The 17,700-nt window shown below is 42.9% G+C and overlaps 1 protein-coding gene across 6 annotated transcripts in view; it reads right to left on the bottom strand.

Annotated features, from left to right (window-relative positions):
- Positions 1-17,700, bottom strand: part of NFIA (nuclear factor I A) — a 338,556-nt gene that overhangs the window by 48,474 nt on the left and 272,382 nt on the right. For 4 of the 6 annotated variants that reach the window (XM_075003034.1, XM_075003032.1, XM_075003029.1 and 1 more), the window contains one exon: positions 2,755-2,933. In XM_075003034.1, the coding sequence (XP_074859135.1) occupies positions 2,755-2,933 (179 nt within the window). The remainder of the gene's footprint in view (positions 1-2,754; positions 2,934-17,700) is intronic. The other 2 variants (XM_075003033.1, XM_075003030.1) reach the window with 1 other exon arrangement.

Below are 17,700 nucleotides of genomic sequence, written 5' to 3'. Positions count from 1 at the left end.
AAACGCCTGTCCATTAGTAAATAAGCTTTCAGAGTCACAAAAAACAGGGACTGGGTATGGAAAATTTCAATATTAATGTAAAACTGGCTTACTGAGAACCCTGCCCATTGATGGCAATAATATGACAAAGAAAAAAGTAGGACAATCTGTAAATCAAGTGTTCTGTTTTAGTGACAGAAATGACAAGATCAGTTTTGACAGCATTCCACAAATTGATCCTAAATGCAGTTCTTCTGGCACTGAATGTCCCCTTTTCCATTGATAAAACCTCAATTTTAGATACAGATTCAGAACACTGCTGAAAAAGAACTATACTCAAAATCTCTGCTCAGGTTTCCACAAATGGGAATTATTTAGGACAAAGGCCCAGTCCTAGAACCATGCACAGATTCTTGTTTACACTAAAGACACTTTACCTATTATAGCAGTGCCAGGACCAGAATATGGGTATAACTGTAACTTCCCCTTCCAAAGGTGTAAAAGGGCTATACTGTAAATAAGATAATTTGTATATGTATGTAAATTCCAGTGCAGGACTAGTACTATTGCCTTCAAGGGGTAGGTCTACACATCACAGTTATTTCAAAATAACTAACCTAGCGTCTAAATAAATTCAAAATAGTGGCCATCTTATTTCAAAATTGGTAAACCTTATGTCACAAGGCATATGCTTTTTCAAAATAGCTAGTTTGAAATAGGTGCTCTTAAGACAGGGAATAGAGTCTAATTTGAAATAAGCCATAGTGGCCGTGTCTACACTAGCCCAAAGCTTTGAAACAGCCATGCAAATGGCCATTTTGAAGTTTACTAGTGAAGCGCTGAAATACATATTAAGCGCCTCATTAGCATGCAGGCGGCCGCGGCACTTCAAAATTGATGCGGCTCGTCCAGACAGGGCTCCTTTTCGAAAGGACCCTGGCTACTTCGAAGTCCCCTTATTCCCATCTGCTCATAGGAATAAGGGGACTTCGAAGTAGGCGGGGCCCTTTCGAAAAGGAGCCCTGTTGGGATGAGCTGCGCGGCGGCGAGGCGCGTCAATTTCAAAGTGCCGCAGCCGCCCGCATGCTAATGAAGTGCTGAATATGTATTTCAGTGCTTCATTAGTAAACTTCGAAATGGCCATTTGCGTGGCCATTTCGATGTTTTGGGCTAGTGCAGACACGGCCAGTATGTCCAATGGCTCTATTTTGAAATAGGGCTATAGCCAGAGAGCCGATCTCAAAATAACCTATGCAACTCCCATTGTTCAAATTGCGTAAATTATTTCAAGGTAACTTATTTCAAACTCAGTGATGGCCACACAGCACCAAAGTCGGAAATAAGTGTGTATTTCAAACTTCCTTCTATCCCTCTCATGACGAGGGGTAGCGGGAATGAAATACAATACTCAAAATAGCCCTGCTATTTCAAGTGCAGTGTTTGGCCGCAGGGTTTTTATTTTGGGATACAAATGTATCCTGAAATAGACACCTCAATGTAACCGTAGCCTGTGAGTTAAGATAATGTATTTCAAAATACCTAAGTACTATTTCAAAATGCATTTTTGCACGTAGCAGTGTTATTTTGAAATAAGCTATTCTGGAATAGCTTATTGTGGAATAAGGCTGGTGTGTAGACATACCCAAGGAGTGTTTGGGATTGAGGCCTTCGTCAAAAGAGATATTTAGAGAGGGATTTATTGTTGAACACGCAGCACCATTATTTAATGGATATATTTAAAAACACCTTTAGAAAGCTTTCTTTCTTTACAGTTAGGCCACTTTCCTACCAAACAGACCTTTACTATATGTTCTTTGTGAGTGTACTAATAGTTCATAATGCAGAATGGTTTGGGCTAAACTAAGCAAATAAATACTCAAGGAAAAAGAAATGCACTGTATCGATCTGTTGTCTAGACATAAATGTAACTGCTAACATATTGTAGTCATTATTCAAAACCTGTACTGGCTGCGTTATGCAGACTTAGATTCTTTTTGGTAGGAAAGGGGTATTTGAAGAAAAAGTAGTTTGTTAGATAAAATTAATGCTAAGAATTACATTAACTCTTCAGATCCATTCACATTTTCAATGGTACGTATATAAAAAACATGACAATTTTGCCAGACATTACTCTGGTGGTAGAACACAATTATATGCATTATACTTCATGAAACATTCACAGCACTATTGTAGACATTATGTAAATAAAGTTTCATTTCTGTGTTTGGTTGGTATGTTGTTTCACTAAAGTGAAGAAGATGATTCACTTTAGTTGATTGAATAATGAAAACACATATTTGAAGCACTGGAATACTGCTTAATTCCTCATAGAGATAAGGGGAAAGATAACAGCATACAGAAATAACAAACTGTGCTTTTAACATCTCGGGTTCAAGTACTGGTCAACTTGATCTAAAGTGCAGTATGACAGTATTTTTTTAAATGAACTTAGCTGATCTGAAACATCTGTTTCTCACCCTCCCTTTTTTTCTCCCCCAAAGGCGCTCCAAAGGAATAATTAGCAAAAAATTATTTGTATTTTGTTAAAAGCAGTGAAACTGGCGTTCAAATGTCTGAAGCTGAATCATCTATATAAGGATTCCAGAAGGACACTGAACGACCAGCCTTTTCTGAAGATCAAAATACATTTAACACACCATAGCATATGTGTGTTTTCCTGTTCTTAGTGGTCTTTTAGTTTGTTGCTGTTAAGATAATTCCATGGTTATGTGACACAGGACAAACACTTCCGAAGAAATAAAAATGCTTCCTTACATTTAGGAACCCCACCTGTCCAGCCTGCTGACCAGCATCCGGGCAGACAAGTTGGACAAACTCTTTCAGAGTCTCCTGAGGATGATAGCGGATTGCTGGATGTGAGAAGTATGGCCCAGGCTGCTGAATAATGGGTGACGTTGGAAAATGAAGAGTCGATGGTGTTGCATGTGGACTTGCTACAGGAAAAACAAAAACATAAGGATCAGATTTTTTGCATTAGCTAACCGTTCAAGTCTATGCAGCTGAATTAAACTATAGCTCTACCTGTCTCCTTAAAGATGAACACTATTATTTATACAGTTGGTGTTCATAATCGCTGTATCAGAGCACTTTGCAGCCTACAGTCACTTCAGATACACTGCGGAGGGTAAATTGAGTCAAATATTTTAAACCAACTTTCTGTGTTTTTAGTGCACATATAAAAGAGAACCAGGAGTCCTGATGGAAGTGACAACTATTCATTACCTTAAGAGCCTTTCTAATGAATTGAGCAATAAAAACTGTGTTTGAGAGATTAGAGTTAATTTAACTGACATTTCAGTTAGCTGTTTTGCATATATGGATCTATTTTTATTTTGTATTATAAATGGACAATGTTTTAATGATGCTGTTGTACCTCATACACATCATTTTTTTCACACTGCTTTGGAAACATTCTGAAGTGATCTGTTTTCATGTGATGCTCATGTCCAAAGTGGCAAGCACATTTTGAAAATGACATGCATAGCTCTCTTAAACAACTTTGGAATCAAATCTCAAACCAGCCCTTACGCCATGTTCACGAATGGTGTTTAAGGGGGTCTAAAGTGGTGAAGGCACACACCAAAAATCCACATGAGAGACAGAGGACAGCACAAAAAGCTACTAACAGGACAGCCAAGGTGTAAATTAAAGGAGACCCTTTTGCAATAGGATTGTAGAGAAGTAACTGATAAGAGAAACAGACCTCCTTTTCCCCTCACTAGAGACAATATCTTTGCCCTGCCTTCACCTTGCAAGTTGGAAGCTCCTAAACTCATATCCATCTACATCCTTCCACACTTCATTGTGTAGGTAAAGCCATCACGTTACATGATCTGGAATTCTGAGCTCTTCTTTAGAATGAGATTTTACTTTCTCTGCACATAAACTTACTGAATTTTTCTCTCATAGGTTTATTTCTCTTAAAAAATAAAAATTATATCATAGTTGCTCCGTCACACACTAGTCCTATTAGACTTCCATCACTTTCTTTGCCCACGTACCTCATGGTGCACTATGAAGAACTGATTTGAGGAAAGCCTTGGAAAGCATTCGGTATCTATCTGAAATTCTTGCACTGGACTTGGAGTGTATTTAAAACACGGGGGAAAAAAAAAACACAGCACAACAGGGATGTACATAATGGAAACCACCTCGAGCCAGGGAGTGCTGCAGCACCCTCATATGCCTAGTTTCAGCACCTGTGAAGCACAGGCTTGTTTAACAGTACTTGAGAAAGGTTGAAGTGATGCAGAAGAACAAGCCAAAATCCAATAGGGCAGAAATAAGCATTTATTTCTCAGCTGTATTGTTGTAAAAGGACCTTAACTAAACAAAGGATAATTTCTCTCACTTTATGCTTGGTAATTTGATCACATATTACTTTTCTTTACTAATAAATCTTTACTTGCTCATAAAAGTTTGTACATTCTTGGAGGCTAACGTCATTCTTATATATAGTAAACTCTTTCATATCCAGCATTCTCTTACCCAGAACTTTCAAATAACTGGTATTTTAACCATAAGTAAATTTTAGTTACATGTTCCGTAAGTACAGTTTAGTGAGACTAAATACAACTAAATACAGCATAAGTTACAGTGTACAATACTACTGTTGTTGGTAAACAAAGTACTCTGCAAACATTTTTGTTTGTTTCTTAATATCTAATCTTGGGTGTTTTTTTAGTGTTATGCATGGTAAGGTATACCTTTCTATTATCCAGAATATTTGAATATCTGGCAAACTCCCAGTCCCATGGCTGCCAGATATGAAAGACTTTACTGTACTTTTGGGGGTTAATAAAAAAAGACCCCTAGCGGCTTTGTTTTTCCAGCATCCTATTGGACTTATATTAGTGTTTCTCATAAAAGTGGGCTGAGGGCCTCAGTGAAGTATAAGGAAGGGATAGTTTATCAAAGCAGGCCTCTAAACTACTTACTGTGGTGATGTGCTAAGTACTTCTGAGTTTTAGCTGTGTCAAAGTTTGAGAGCTCCTGGGCCTGAAAAGATCCAGGAACTAGAACCCTGATCTGTAGAGCCTGAGGCGGCTGATAAGACCACAGAGCTACTAGGAGGTCATGCAGATGTATAGCCAGGGAGTGATGTGGACAGTAACAGCCGCACAGGAAGTACTGCCCATGAGACCCAGCACCCTGCCATCCTCTAGTTGGCCAAGTGCCTCTACTTACCCCAAGGAAGTTTTCTGGCCTCCCACACAGATCTTGGCCCCTTCAATGCCTTGCTTCTGATCTCTGACTCCAGACCGATTTTGATTCTAACCTGGTACTGTACCTGGTCTCCAACCCCAGCCTGACTCTACCCTGACTCTTGCTTGTAGGACCAAGCCTTGTGATACCTTGAACTTCAGTCTGGCAACTCCTAACCCTGGGGGCCAGACATCAGCCCTAGCTGTGATCTCTAGGCAAGAATGCCTGGGCCCTGATCTTTCACAGAACCACTGCTCTGATCCTCTGTGGTTGGTCCTGTACTCCAACTAATTCCAGGCAAGGCAAAAACTGGGTTTACAATATATATGCCAAAAGGCCTGCCTCAGTGAAGGAAGACATAATTATGCAATTTGTGTATCTGAATGTGTAAATCCTCATGCACATTTTTATTCAATCAGAGGATACCAGGTAAAACAAACATGGGCTATTCAAATTCAAGCTGATTTTTCCTCTCCTCTGATCCCTTAAGATATTTCACAAAAATCCGTACATTTCTTTTGTTTTCTGTTATCTTCACTATTCCAGCTGACTCTTCATGATATTTAACACAAATTCCTCCCTCCCTCCCTCCCTCCCTCTGCATTTTTCATTAAAGAAAATGTTAGACAATTGGTATGTACTCAGCTGAGTCACACTGATATTAGTTAACTGCCTCTTCCCTGTTCGCTGAACTATTGCTGATTTATACAAGTTTGACACAGACTTAGATTCTTTTCATTTTAGTTGTTACTTTTGGCATCGACCCTTTAGATGGATTCACAAATCTGTGGGAGGATCCCAAGAAAAGCTGTCAGAAGAGCTATGCAAATAGGAAAAACTAATCTTCCCTCAGGTAAAGCATGCTCTTATCCAGTGTTATATACACTCCTTCCCCCAGATGCATGAAGTATCACAACTTAGTCTCGATTTTGCAAAAATTTACCATCTCAGCTATTAAACCATAATAACCCAGTTGCAAAAACTATCTTCTTCACTCATATGTCTGCACTATTAAAAGAAAATGACACTCATTCGTCTGCACAGATACAGGAAACCAGCTAATAAATTGCACCTGAAGTGAGAGGCAGCGTAAAAGTCTCAGGAATGTGTATTCCCAGATAAGGTTTTTTAACAGGTCAAAGATATATGAAAACTCTGCACCAAACACAGTGCACTGAAAGTCATTCATTTCCACCTGCAGTAGGAATGCAGAGGTTGGAAACTCCAGTGCTAATAAATCTTTTGTCCATCTGTGGGGGAATAATCCTTCTATATCAAGGCAAGCGTAAATATTTCAAAGCACATATGACTCTAATTCCATTGAAGCTCAATTGAATCATACCATTCTTTTCTATTGAAGAAAATGAAATGATAAGGTATGGTGGCCAGCAACAGATATACCCGTATTTTAAAATTGCTATGGCTGGGCCAGGTAATTATATGCTACAGCTGTTGCAGACTATGCTAGCTTTTGCACTGTTTTATAGGTTCTTAGTGCTATGCAGCATAAAAGTTAGAGGATTTTTTTTTTCAGAACACTGAGTTCAAATGTCTCATTACGAAGGCCAATCTTGCCTGACTTTCCCCCTCCTTGATTTGTAGCAGCCAATCGCAAACTAAATAAAGAATAAAGCAAGTCAGACTCATTGATTATATTAGCACTTCACGTGTGTTGGGAAAATGAATAAAAGATTAAGTTATAAATTGTAGTCATTTGCATAATCAGATAATAAAGAAACAGGTAATTTGAAGTGGAATATAGTCTATGTGGATACACAGGGCCAAACTGGGGGCTCTTTCTCACACAGGTGGGCACTTACCACAGTAGTTCTAATGTACTGAATGGAGCTTCTCTGGTAAGTGTCTGCCACAGGGTGAAAGTACTTCATAATCTGGCCGTTGAGTGATGAAATCAATTCCTCCCACCTCTTCCCTCAAGGAATAAGAGGATCCCAACATAGGTGACACAGACATCCTGATCCACTTATATTTTCCCCGCCCATATACCCTGACTTTTCACCAGCCATCCTTCCAGCCAAGCTGAATACATGAAATTTCTTTTCTCATAATGCTGCTCTGATAGGGTCACCATTGATATGCAACATTCCTCATCTCTGACCCAGAAAATGTTTTTTTTATTGTTCTCCCCAAATTCCAGTCCAAGGAAGCAACACACTGGATACTCAAGCCCAGTTCTTATGGATGGCGGAAGACTGCACCCAGCCAAAGACCCTCAGACTAGACAAACAGAGTATTGGTTTCAACAGGGCACAATGCTAAAGATAGCTATTGTGTAAAGTGATCATTAAGTTTACTACTCACTCATCAAACATAGATTATTCTTCCTCAAAATAGCAACAATATAATCATAATGAAACAAGAAGTATTTTCATCTGGTTGTTTTTGACTTGATTTCATTTAAGAAAGTAGTATTCAAAAGTTGAGAAATGTTATATTTGCAGTTTGTTCTCTGAAACATTTCCATTTGGGATTTTAAGATGCCTTAACTCCCAGCATGCTCTGAGCCTTCTCACAGCATTAAAGTGGTGCAAGTGCCAGTTCAAATTATACAAGAGGTATCCCACCCTTTGTACCCCGAAGGTACTTACTCTCAAAATTGACCATATTAGAGTACTAATTGGCTAAGCCACCATGCTGGCTGATGTGAAATGCTTTCAAACACCATGAAACAGCTGTGTTTATCAGAAATATGAAGAGTGACTTTTTAATAAGGGAAGCTGGCAATAATCCAGATTTGTTGAAAAGAACTCGCACTTCTGTGGATAATACAAAGCAAGACGTAAAGAAGAGATGATTGAAACAATAGCTTTAAAACACACAGATTTTTGTGATGAAAGCACTGACTCCAAACAAGAAAATAAATTGAGAAACTTGGGCTCAAATTTTTAAAGGCACCTCTGGGAATTCATCAATGTCCTGTTGAATTTCAATGGGAATTGTGTTCCTAACATCCTTTGAAGATGTCAACTTTTCTTACTGCCTGCTGGAAAAGGTTTTGGGTGACTAAACATAGACTGCTGACTTTTTGATTTTGGCAAGAGTTTCCCTCATCTTTCATATAGAGATACTGACCACAGAAACTACAGGTCTGAGCATAGCGTCTACTCAGTGAAGTGAGTGGAAAGCCTCTTGAATCATCATGGTGTATATACACCATACACATATATATAGTACATTACTGTGACCAGTCTGCCCCAGGGTTGGAGTTCATCCAGGACAACACAAGCCCTGAGCATTTCTGAAGTCCTACATCACTCTGCAAAACAGATCTTAGGTTAGGGAGTTCAGTGGGTTCCTGGCAAGCTGTCAGTCTGGCCTAAGGATGAGTAAAACTGGATAGTCCTTACAGCAGACGCTGTGCTTGTTCTCAATGAAATCATTGGGAATTTTGCCTTCAGTCAGAATAAGAGCAGATGCACAAATGACAGTCATAAGAATGGCTGGGACTTGCATATCACTGGTCTTTACTCTCTCATCAAGTAGATACTTTTTAATTGTGTCTCCAAAATACAACCAAAATAGAGTTCACCCAACATACTGCAAGATCTTAGGGGTAAGGACTAATAATAATATAATAATCATGCAAATGATATACAAATACCCAAGCACGACAGATGGAGGGACTGATCCTGCTACCATGGAAATCAAACAGAGCAAGTTAGGACATAGAACAGCTTATTTTCAGAGATGCTGAGTACATTTCTACTATTGCAGTTACACAGTGCTTTGGGCATTCAACACTTCTGAGATCTGGACCCATAATGCCCTCACTTTTGGGCAGGGATCTGGTCCCTTTATGCTAGTCCTGCATAATAAAGTGCTGCAAACCATCTGGAACTTCCGCTGGGAAATAGTCAGGGTGTAAGTTAGATTTCCCAATAGCCTCACACAGGCAGAAGGGACTTGCGCCAATGCTCACTGATGTCCACAGCACAGGTTGTACCTGGGGATTGCACAGGTAGCTCGCTGGGGCTGAAATGTCTTGAGCTCTGCCTACTCTGAACTGCTATATTTAAAGGCCTTGGGGCCAAACTAGAAAAGCCAAAATTTAGGGCTAGAGTGAAACCCAGGACTGGGACCAAGAATTTGCTCTTGGAAACATAGTGACATTTTTCTATATGTGCTAGATTAGAATTACTGAAGGAATAGTGCAAAAGGTATAAAATCTGAAGCATGCCTCTAGTTCCTACACAAAACCCAAAGGTCTTCTCAATGGCTAAATCTACCATGTAGGCTACCTGTGGAGTGCCTAATTCAAACTGAGTCCCAGAAACATTTTCATGGCTTTTTTATAAGCACAATGTGTTCAGAGATACAAAATGAAAAATTACCACTAGGGAAAGATGCAGTGGTTATTTCATAATGAAATGTAGTTAAGAGGTTAACAAAAGTAATGCAAATTCTCTTTTAAAAAAAACGACAACCTTCATGTGTGTGATGATATAATTCTGCTTTGATACTAGAAAGGGCATGGTAATGGAATCTGTGACTTTGGAGTGATATATTGCTGTTAAGTTAATAGGGCTCCATGTTCCCATTTCTAATATCAGTGTTTTTTCCCCCTCTTTCATTCTGTAGATGGTAAGCTGATACTACATAAACATTGTTAAAGCTATAGTTCCATGCTACAGTAATTCACTTAACTTTAACATGATTTATGGTTCTGTCAATAAGGGAGGTTGAAAATCTCAAGCTCTGATGCTTAAACATGGGTTCCATATTTTAAAGTAATAATGTGCTATTTGTGTGTGTCTGAGGTTACAGCATTTAGCATAAAGCAGAGATAAAAAATATTACAATTGAATGCACTGTTAAAACCACAGAGTGTAACTTCAGGGGTTCATCAAAGGGGGCAATGAAACTAAACACATCATCAATGAAAGAGCAGGTAAAATACTTTGGACCTTCAGTGCTGTAGTTTTAAACTATTTTTTAGATTTACATGAAATCTTGTGTTTTATACCCTTTTTCCCCCTTTTAAAAATTCTTCTGCTCAGTTAGATCTGTCCTTTTTGTCAGAGTGAGTTTAAATCTAGGTCCATTTCATTAATCCCCCCCTCCCCCCATTATTCTCTTTAGCATTTCCCCTAAGGCATTTTCCCTCTTTAAGAGATTAAGCGACCAAGTCATCGTGTTTCTCTAACATGTCCTCACTGGAACAATGTATTAACACAATTTCTCTGCAAAAGAGCCCTCTTTAGAAGTTTGCTGCAGGGATGACAAATTAACCCAGCATGGTGTCCCACACATTTATCTCAGTACAAATTATTAGTGTAATAGAGCTTTTAGTTATGCATTTATCTAGTAATTATTGAAGGGTTACACAAAACGAAGCTGAGCAATCATGGCCCTTTATGAGGCAATCTCAGTGGGTGGCCTTATAGTTAATTTAGGATGGTAGTCCTCTACGCAGTTCACTCACTCACAAATTAGCTAAACAGTCTGTTCCTTTAAATATTTCTTATGTCACATGGTAATGCTCTATAATACAATAAAGGTAGAGTTTTAATTACATGGTTCCTGAGTTTTGTTTAAGCATTAGCAAGCCTCTCCCTTTTCAGCTGGGATGTCAGAAAAAGCAGTACTTGGGTGGTGAATATAAACACAGTAGACCCTTGATTTACCGGACTTCGAGAACAATGGACAACATCTTTGTTCCCGAAGTCTGTTGGGGTCCATTAAGTCCTAGCCCCACACTCACCTCAAAGTTAAGGGCCTTACCACTGCCACCTGGCGGAGCCACCACCATCGCCAGAGCCGCCACGCACTCCTCTCACCCGGTGTAGGGCACGTACGTGGGCAGATGGCACTCGTGTACATGCCTCACTCCTGGTGGGAAGAGCGCATGGCAGCTCCAGCCACACATGGCAAGGCAGCTCCAGCCATGCGTGGTGTGCAGCTGGGTGCCTCCTGCTGCAGTCTGGCAGCCTCAGCCAGGCAGAAGGCCACGGTAGTTCCAGCTCCAATGGCTGCAGTCTGGTGAGTTCCCGGTCTTTTCTTTTGTGGGGAGGAGGGAATGGGAATTGGGGCTGGAGGAGCCTACTGGGGGTGGGTGTGTAGTAAACCCTCAGATTTAATGGAATTTTTGGATGAACGGACACCCCTCCCCCTGATTAGTCCGTTAAATTGACGGTTTACTGCATTACTATACCCTGCCTTGGAGACTCTCTCTCCCTGGCCGTGTCTACACTAGCCCCAAACTTCGAAATGGCCATGCAAATGGCGATTTTGAAGTTTACTAACGAAGCGCTGAAATACATATTCAGTGCTTCATTAGCATGCGGGCGGCCGCGGTGCTTCGAAATTGACGTGCCTCGCCACTGCGTGGCTCGTCCCGACAGGGCTCCTTTTCGAAAGGGCCCCACCTACTTCAAAGTCCCCTTATTCCCATGAGCAGATGAGAATAAGGGGACTTTGAAGCAGGAGGGGTCCTTTCGAAAAGGAGCCCTGTCAGGATGAGCCGTGCAGCGGCAAGGCGTGTCAATTTCGAAGCGCCGCGGCTGCCCGCATACTAATGAAGCGCTGAATATGTATTTCAGTGCTTCATTAGTAAACTTCGAAATGGCCATGTATGGCCATTTCGAAGTTTGGGGCTAGTGTAGACATGGCCTCTCTGTGAGAAAGTTGCTTGTCCTCTGCCTTCCATATTATCTGAAGTTGGGCTGAAGTCAAACACTTGGCACATACAGTTGGCTACACACAGTTATAATACCGTCTATTTTTCATTTGCCTCGGCAATTTGGTTAAGTGTCACTGAGTAAGGTAATCTGTGCGGGTTGTCCAGACGGCAAAAGGTGCATGATTTTTTCACTTGATGGCACAGTTGTTCGGCTTGTCTTTAATGTCTTACAGATCAACTATTAAAGTGTCTTGCTTTGGTAGGTTTGTAGTTTTACCCAAGGTTCTGGGAAAGGGCTGGGCAATACAGCATACAATAACCAGCAATCTGAGGGAACTTCTAGGGACAGCTGGAGCTATTTATTATTATTATTATTATTATTATTATTATTTCACAATAGTGTATGTCCAATGTCCCCTCTAATTTTTTCCATCCATATGTGGAATAATTTTTGTTATGTGCACCAAAGCATGTGTGAAAGTGGACCACCACTATAAACACAGGCTGTCCCCTATTGCCAGCTGTGGGTATCCTCCTTATCAGCTGAGCGGCATTTGAGTCTCTGCTGGGTAGATGCCCAAGCACAAAACTTGCAGGGAACGCTGTACATGTCACTCACTCCATTAAGTCTTGGCTGCATGGTAGTTTAACGGATAACCAACAGGCACAGTTTTGAAGCACAAAACCACACACTGGTGACCGTCCAAGTCTCTGAGGAAATACTGTACTATAGGGGAAAACAATATGAAGACATTAGGCTCTCCCCTAGTACTTTTTTTCCTGCAATCCTTTTTTCTGTCCATATATCCATTGCTTTGTGTTCCTCACTTTTTGCCACATCCTCTGTTCTATTCATTTGTGTGCTGCCTTCATTTCTCCTAACATACCATTCTTAGCACTCTTTTCTTTTCTTTTCTTTTAGCCTGAAGGATCTATGTCATAGTGTGAGAAGCAAGGCACATATTGACACAGGGGCTACATATACGTGAGAGAGTTTGGTTGACAAAACCAGGCTTTTGTCATCAAAACCTGTGGAGTGTCTGCACACAAAATGAGTGTTGTCGGCAGTCTGTCGACAAAACTCAGGACCTTGGCCAACAGCATTCTTCTTCTCTGGGATGAGGAGGAACACCTTTGTTGAAAGTTTGTTGGGTGCTCTGGGGGTCCCTTTTTTCCACAGAGCGGTCCTCAATTGGGTCAGCCAGCTGGACATGGGACGCACGCTCACCACTGCAATCACAACCCTATGCTCTCTGTCTCTGGCTGCTCTTAAAGGTGCAGGGAGCCCTGGAAATCCTGTGGTAGGAAGCTGAGGGTCTTCAAACAGCAGACCCACCATGCTGCTAGCTCCACACCCTCACAACACCATGTCCCAAGCCCCCCATCCAAGTTGACATGCCCCCCAACCCCTCTCCCAAGATACCCACACTGTACATATATGTAAATAGTTCATTAGAGAAAAAACGTTTATGACATACGTTTATTTTCATGTTAGTAAAAGTTCTGTTTTCCCCACCTCCTGTCCCTCTTTACTGGGGAGGGGCCAGGGGGCTTGAGGGAGAGAAGGGAGGTTTGGTGGTGGAGATGGCCATGGCTGCAGACCTGAAGCACCCTGAGGAGGGTCACTCTGGGCCATTGGCAAGGCTTTCTCCTAGGGCCTCTTGCATGTGTGCCCTGTCCCTGTGTGCCTGGCAGGACGGAGCTGCGCCTGGCTGCTCATAGGTGCCTCCACCACCTGCCCTCCCACACCGCTCTACAAGTAAGGTCTCCTTTTTCCCCTTCACAAGATTGTGGAGCGTGCAGCAGACAGCCATGACATGGGGGACATTCAACTCCCCTACGTCCAGCCGTGTCAAGAGGCAACAAAACATTGCCTTATGGTGCCCAAAGGCGCACTCAACTTGGTTCATACTCCGCTGAACTGTTGCTGGGTGGGGTCCAGGTGACCAGTGTAAAGCCTCATGAGCCAGGGCATGAGTGGGTAAGCCACATCCCCTACCACGCACAAAGGCATGTCCACGTCGCCAATGGCTAGCTCCTGGTGGGGGACGTAAGTGCCTGTCTTCCACCTCTGGCATAGGCCTGAGTTGCAGAACACCCTGGCATAGTGGGTCTGGCCAGACCACCTGACATAAATTTCCAGGAACTGTCTGCAGTTGTCCACCAGGGCCTGCAGCATAATGGAGTAACAGCCCTTCTGCCACAGGACTTCTTGTTGTTCCCTTCTGACTGATATACCATGCTGCGTTGTGGTCCAGGGCCCAGATAGGGATGTGGTTCTGTCTATTGCCCCAAAACAATTGAGGAAGCTGAGGGCATTGAAGCCTCCCGCGACTGCATCCAGGCTGGTGATGCACATAAGCCTCCAGAACAGAAGTGTTTTAATGGCCCACACTACCTGCGAAGGGAGGAGACCGGACATGCGCATGAGAAACTGGGGGAGAGAGCACCCCAGGACCTTGGCAGGCTCCCCTGCCCCCTCCCATCCTCTCACCGAGTCTCCCTGGGAGGCCACCCCCCCCAGCAGCAGGGCTGAGTAAAGGTGGGGTGGTAAGGTCATGTAGGTATGGGGCTTCCCCTCAGCCCCTCTCGCAACCCAGTCCCTGCCTCCCAAGGCTCTCCCTTTGGTGGGACCCTCGTCTCCCTCCCACCCTCTCCCTTTTCCCCCCATGCAGGGCCTGAGGCCCGGGAGTGCCTTACCTGCATGCGTATGGCCCCAGGGCTGGACCTCCTGACACCGAACTGGTTGCCCACAGAGCAGTAGCTGTTGGGGTTGGCCAGCTTCCATAGGGTGATGGTGACTCGCTTCTTGAGGGGAGAGGACAGGCCACATGGGGGTGTCCTGTCATTGGAGGGTGGGAATGAGCCAGGTGCAGAGCTCCATGAAGGTCTCCTTGCACATCTGTCAATTTTGGAGCCACCGTTGGTTGTCCCATTGCCCCATGACCAGCTGGTCCCACCAGTTGGAGCTGGTGGGGTACCCCCAGACTCACCTGAGCTCCTGAGGGGGAGAGGGCAGGTGGGGCACTGGGGCACCATGGGCATACTCCACGGCCCAGCTGGCAGGCTCATCCCCCCAGATGTTGTGGAAAAAGGCCAACAGGATGAGTGGCAGGGCCTGTCTCTCACAGATGGCTAGGAAGCCCTGCAACAGCTTTGCTTTCCCTCAAGGAGGTAGGCAAGCCTCAGCATGGGCAGGGAATGTGGGCTGGGGTGGGCCCCTTTAAGGGCAAGCCTGGCCAGAGGTCCCAGAAGGGCTTGTCGTCCATGCAACCATGTCTTCCGGGGTTACAGGGCCAGCTCTGTTGACAAAGTGGCCACAGCGTGTGGCCGCTTTCTGTTGACGGAACAGATTGACAGATCACTCTGCTTTTATGTGTAGACACAATCTGTCGACAGAAGTTTTTTCAGTAAATCCGTCCTGACAGACACTTCTGTCAACACATGCTTCTAGTGTAGATGTAGCCAAGCTGTTGTATGAATCTCTCTGGGATTTCATGATCATGGTCATCTTTACTTAGTAGCCAACTCCAGGTGGTAAAGTCACTGTAGCGTAAGGGGCTTTTGGGACATCAGTGTGCTTCTCCTATGCAAATGTTGCTTTTTATTTTTTTTTTTTGTTCGGTATTTTGCTGTCTGGTAGATTGCAAGCAGCCTAATGGTTGGGAAACAGCTTGACTTTGCAATGCATAATCACTGTGTTGGAACACACTGACAACCACCACAAAATGTTACCCTCATGTAATGAGAGTATATCACTTAAATAAAATCTATCTGTTTGAATTTTCAAGACTTTGTAATTTATTTTAAAGCTGATAGTCATTTCAAGACTTACAGCTAAGGCTATAGGTAATGCAGCCTAGCGCCAGACATAATCTCTTAGTTAAAGTCCTACATATCTTGCTGCAGAGAAGCTCAAGTGTGTGAGCATGGACTCATGCCAAGAAAAACTCCCCTCATTAAGTGGGGATCCCTGAATCACTTTGGTAGCTTAGAATCTGCCAGAATATGTTGGCAGTAGGGAACAGAAGGGACAGTCACTAAAGAATGAATGTCCTTGAGCCAGGACTCACCGCACATCTGATCCTCTGGCCGACCCCAGATTTTGTCAGCTGGCCACTGCATAGCCGAGTTAAGTGCTGGCAGCAGCACCAGCATGAAGAAGCTGCCACACACAGTCATCCCTCACACAGCATAACTGCTTACTTCAGACCATTCCATGGGGTTTTCTGACTGTTTCATTCAGTGGAACACTTCGCAAGAGACACATCCACTTTTGGACCAGCTTCCTAGCCTTGAGCCCCACAATGGCTTTGTCTGCACAGTGTTTCATTCTGCAGACTGCTAGGAAAGGCTCAGTGCATCCTTAGTCATTTGGGGTGTGTCTACACAACAAAGTTATTTCAGAATAACAGCTGCTGTTTCGAAATAACTACACAAAGCCGTGTCTACACTAGCCAAAAACTTCGAAATGGCCATGCAAATGGCCATTTTGAAGTTTACTAATGAAACGCTGAAATAGATATTCAGCGCCTCATTAGCATGTGGGCGGCCGCGGCACTATGAAATTGATGCAGCTCGCCGCCGTGTGGCTCGTCCAGACGGGGCTCCTTTTCGAAAAGATCCCGCCTACTTCGAAGTTCCCTTATTCCTATAAGCAGACAGGAATAAGGGGACTTTGAAGTAGCCGGGGTCCTTTCGAAAAGGAGCCTCGTCTGGATGAGCCGTGCGGTGGAGAGCCACGTCAATTTCGAAGTGCCGCAGCCGCCCACATGCAAATGAGGTGCTGAATATGTATTTCAGTGCTTCATTAGTAAACTTCGAAATGGCCATTTGCATGGCCATTTCGAAGTTTTTGGCTAGTATAGACATAGACCAAGTGTCTCTACAATGCCACCACTATTTCAAAATAACTTCAAAACAGTGAAGGCCTTATTTCGAATTTGGTAAACCTCATTCCAGCTACGCCTAGATTAGCCCCCTCCTTTTGGAAGGGGTATGGTACTCGGGGAGTTTGGATGATGCTAATGAGGTGCTGACATGAATATGCAGCATCTCATTAGCATAATGGCAGCTGTGTGTGATCTGAAATGCCACTTTTGGAATGCACACCGCCTGTGTAGACAGTGGCCTTTGAAAAGACCCCCCCCACTTCAAAAGCCACTTCTTCCTATAGGAAACACGCGCGGCCACAACTATGCTAATGAGGCACTGCATATTCATATCAGCACCTCATTAGCATATTTGAACTGCCTCATTACCATGCCCCTTCCAAAAGAAGGGAGCTAGTGTAAACATAGCCTCCATGAGGAATAGCGTCTATTTTGAAATAGATATTTCAAAACAGGGGCTATGTAAACAGGGACTAGGGGTTATTTCGAAATAAATTATTCTGGAATAGTTTATTTGAAATAACATTACTATATAGACATCGTATGTTGGATTACAGCCAGGGCCGCTAATCCAAAATAAACTCTATTGTGCATGGACACATTACTTCAAAATAAGTTTTGCTTATTTTGGGGCTTCCCAGTAGTGTAGACGAGTTTATTCTGGAATAGTTTATTTTGGAATAATAACTCTGGAATAAGCTATCCCAGAATAACTCTGTGGTGCAGACATACCCTTGCAGACTAAGTGCACTGGATTAGTGGTCCAAGGAATAATTGGAAGGCTGTGAAAACTGCAACTTGCAGAGTGGAGAACTTAAGAATAATGGGCTGTCAATGACACATCCCTTAAACATTCTCCATACATTTCTTTTGTCTCTATTTTGCACATGTTGTGAAAATAATTTGTATTAGTATTAATGTGAGATATTTGTATGTTCACACATATCCCCGAAAGGAAAACAG

This window comes from Carettochelys insculpta, chromosome 9 (genome assembly GCF_033958435.1).
Source record: "Carettochelys insculpta isolate YL-2023 chromosome 9, ASM3395843v1, whole genome shotgun sequence".
NCBI classification, from domain to species: Eukaryota; Metazoa; Chordata; order Testudines; family Carettochelyidae; genus Carettochelys; species Carettochelys insculpta.
The sequence above is the reverse complement of the archived record's forward strand: the minus strand, read 5'-3'. Positions and strand labels throughout refer to the sequence as shown.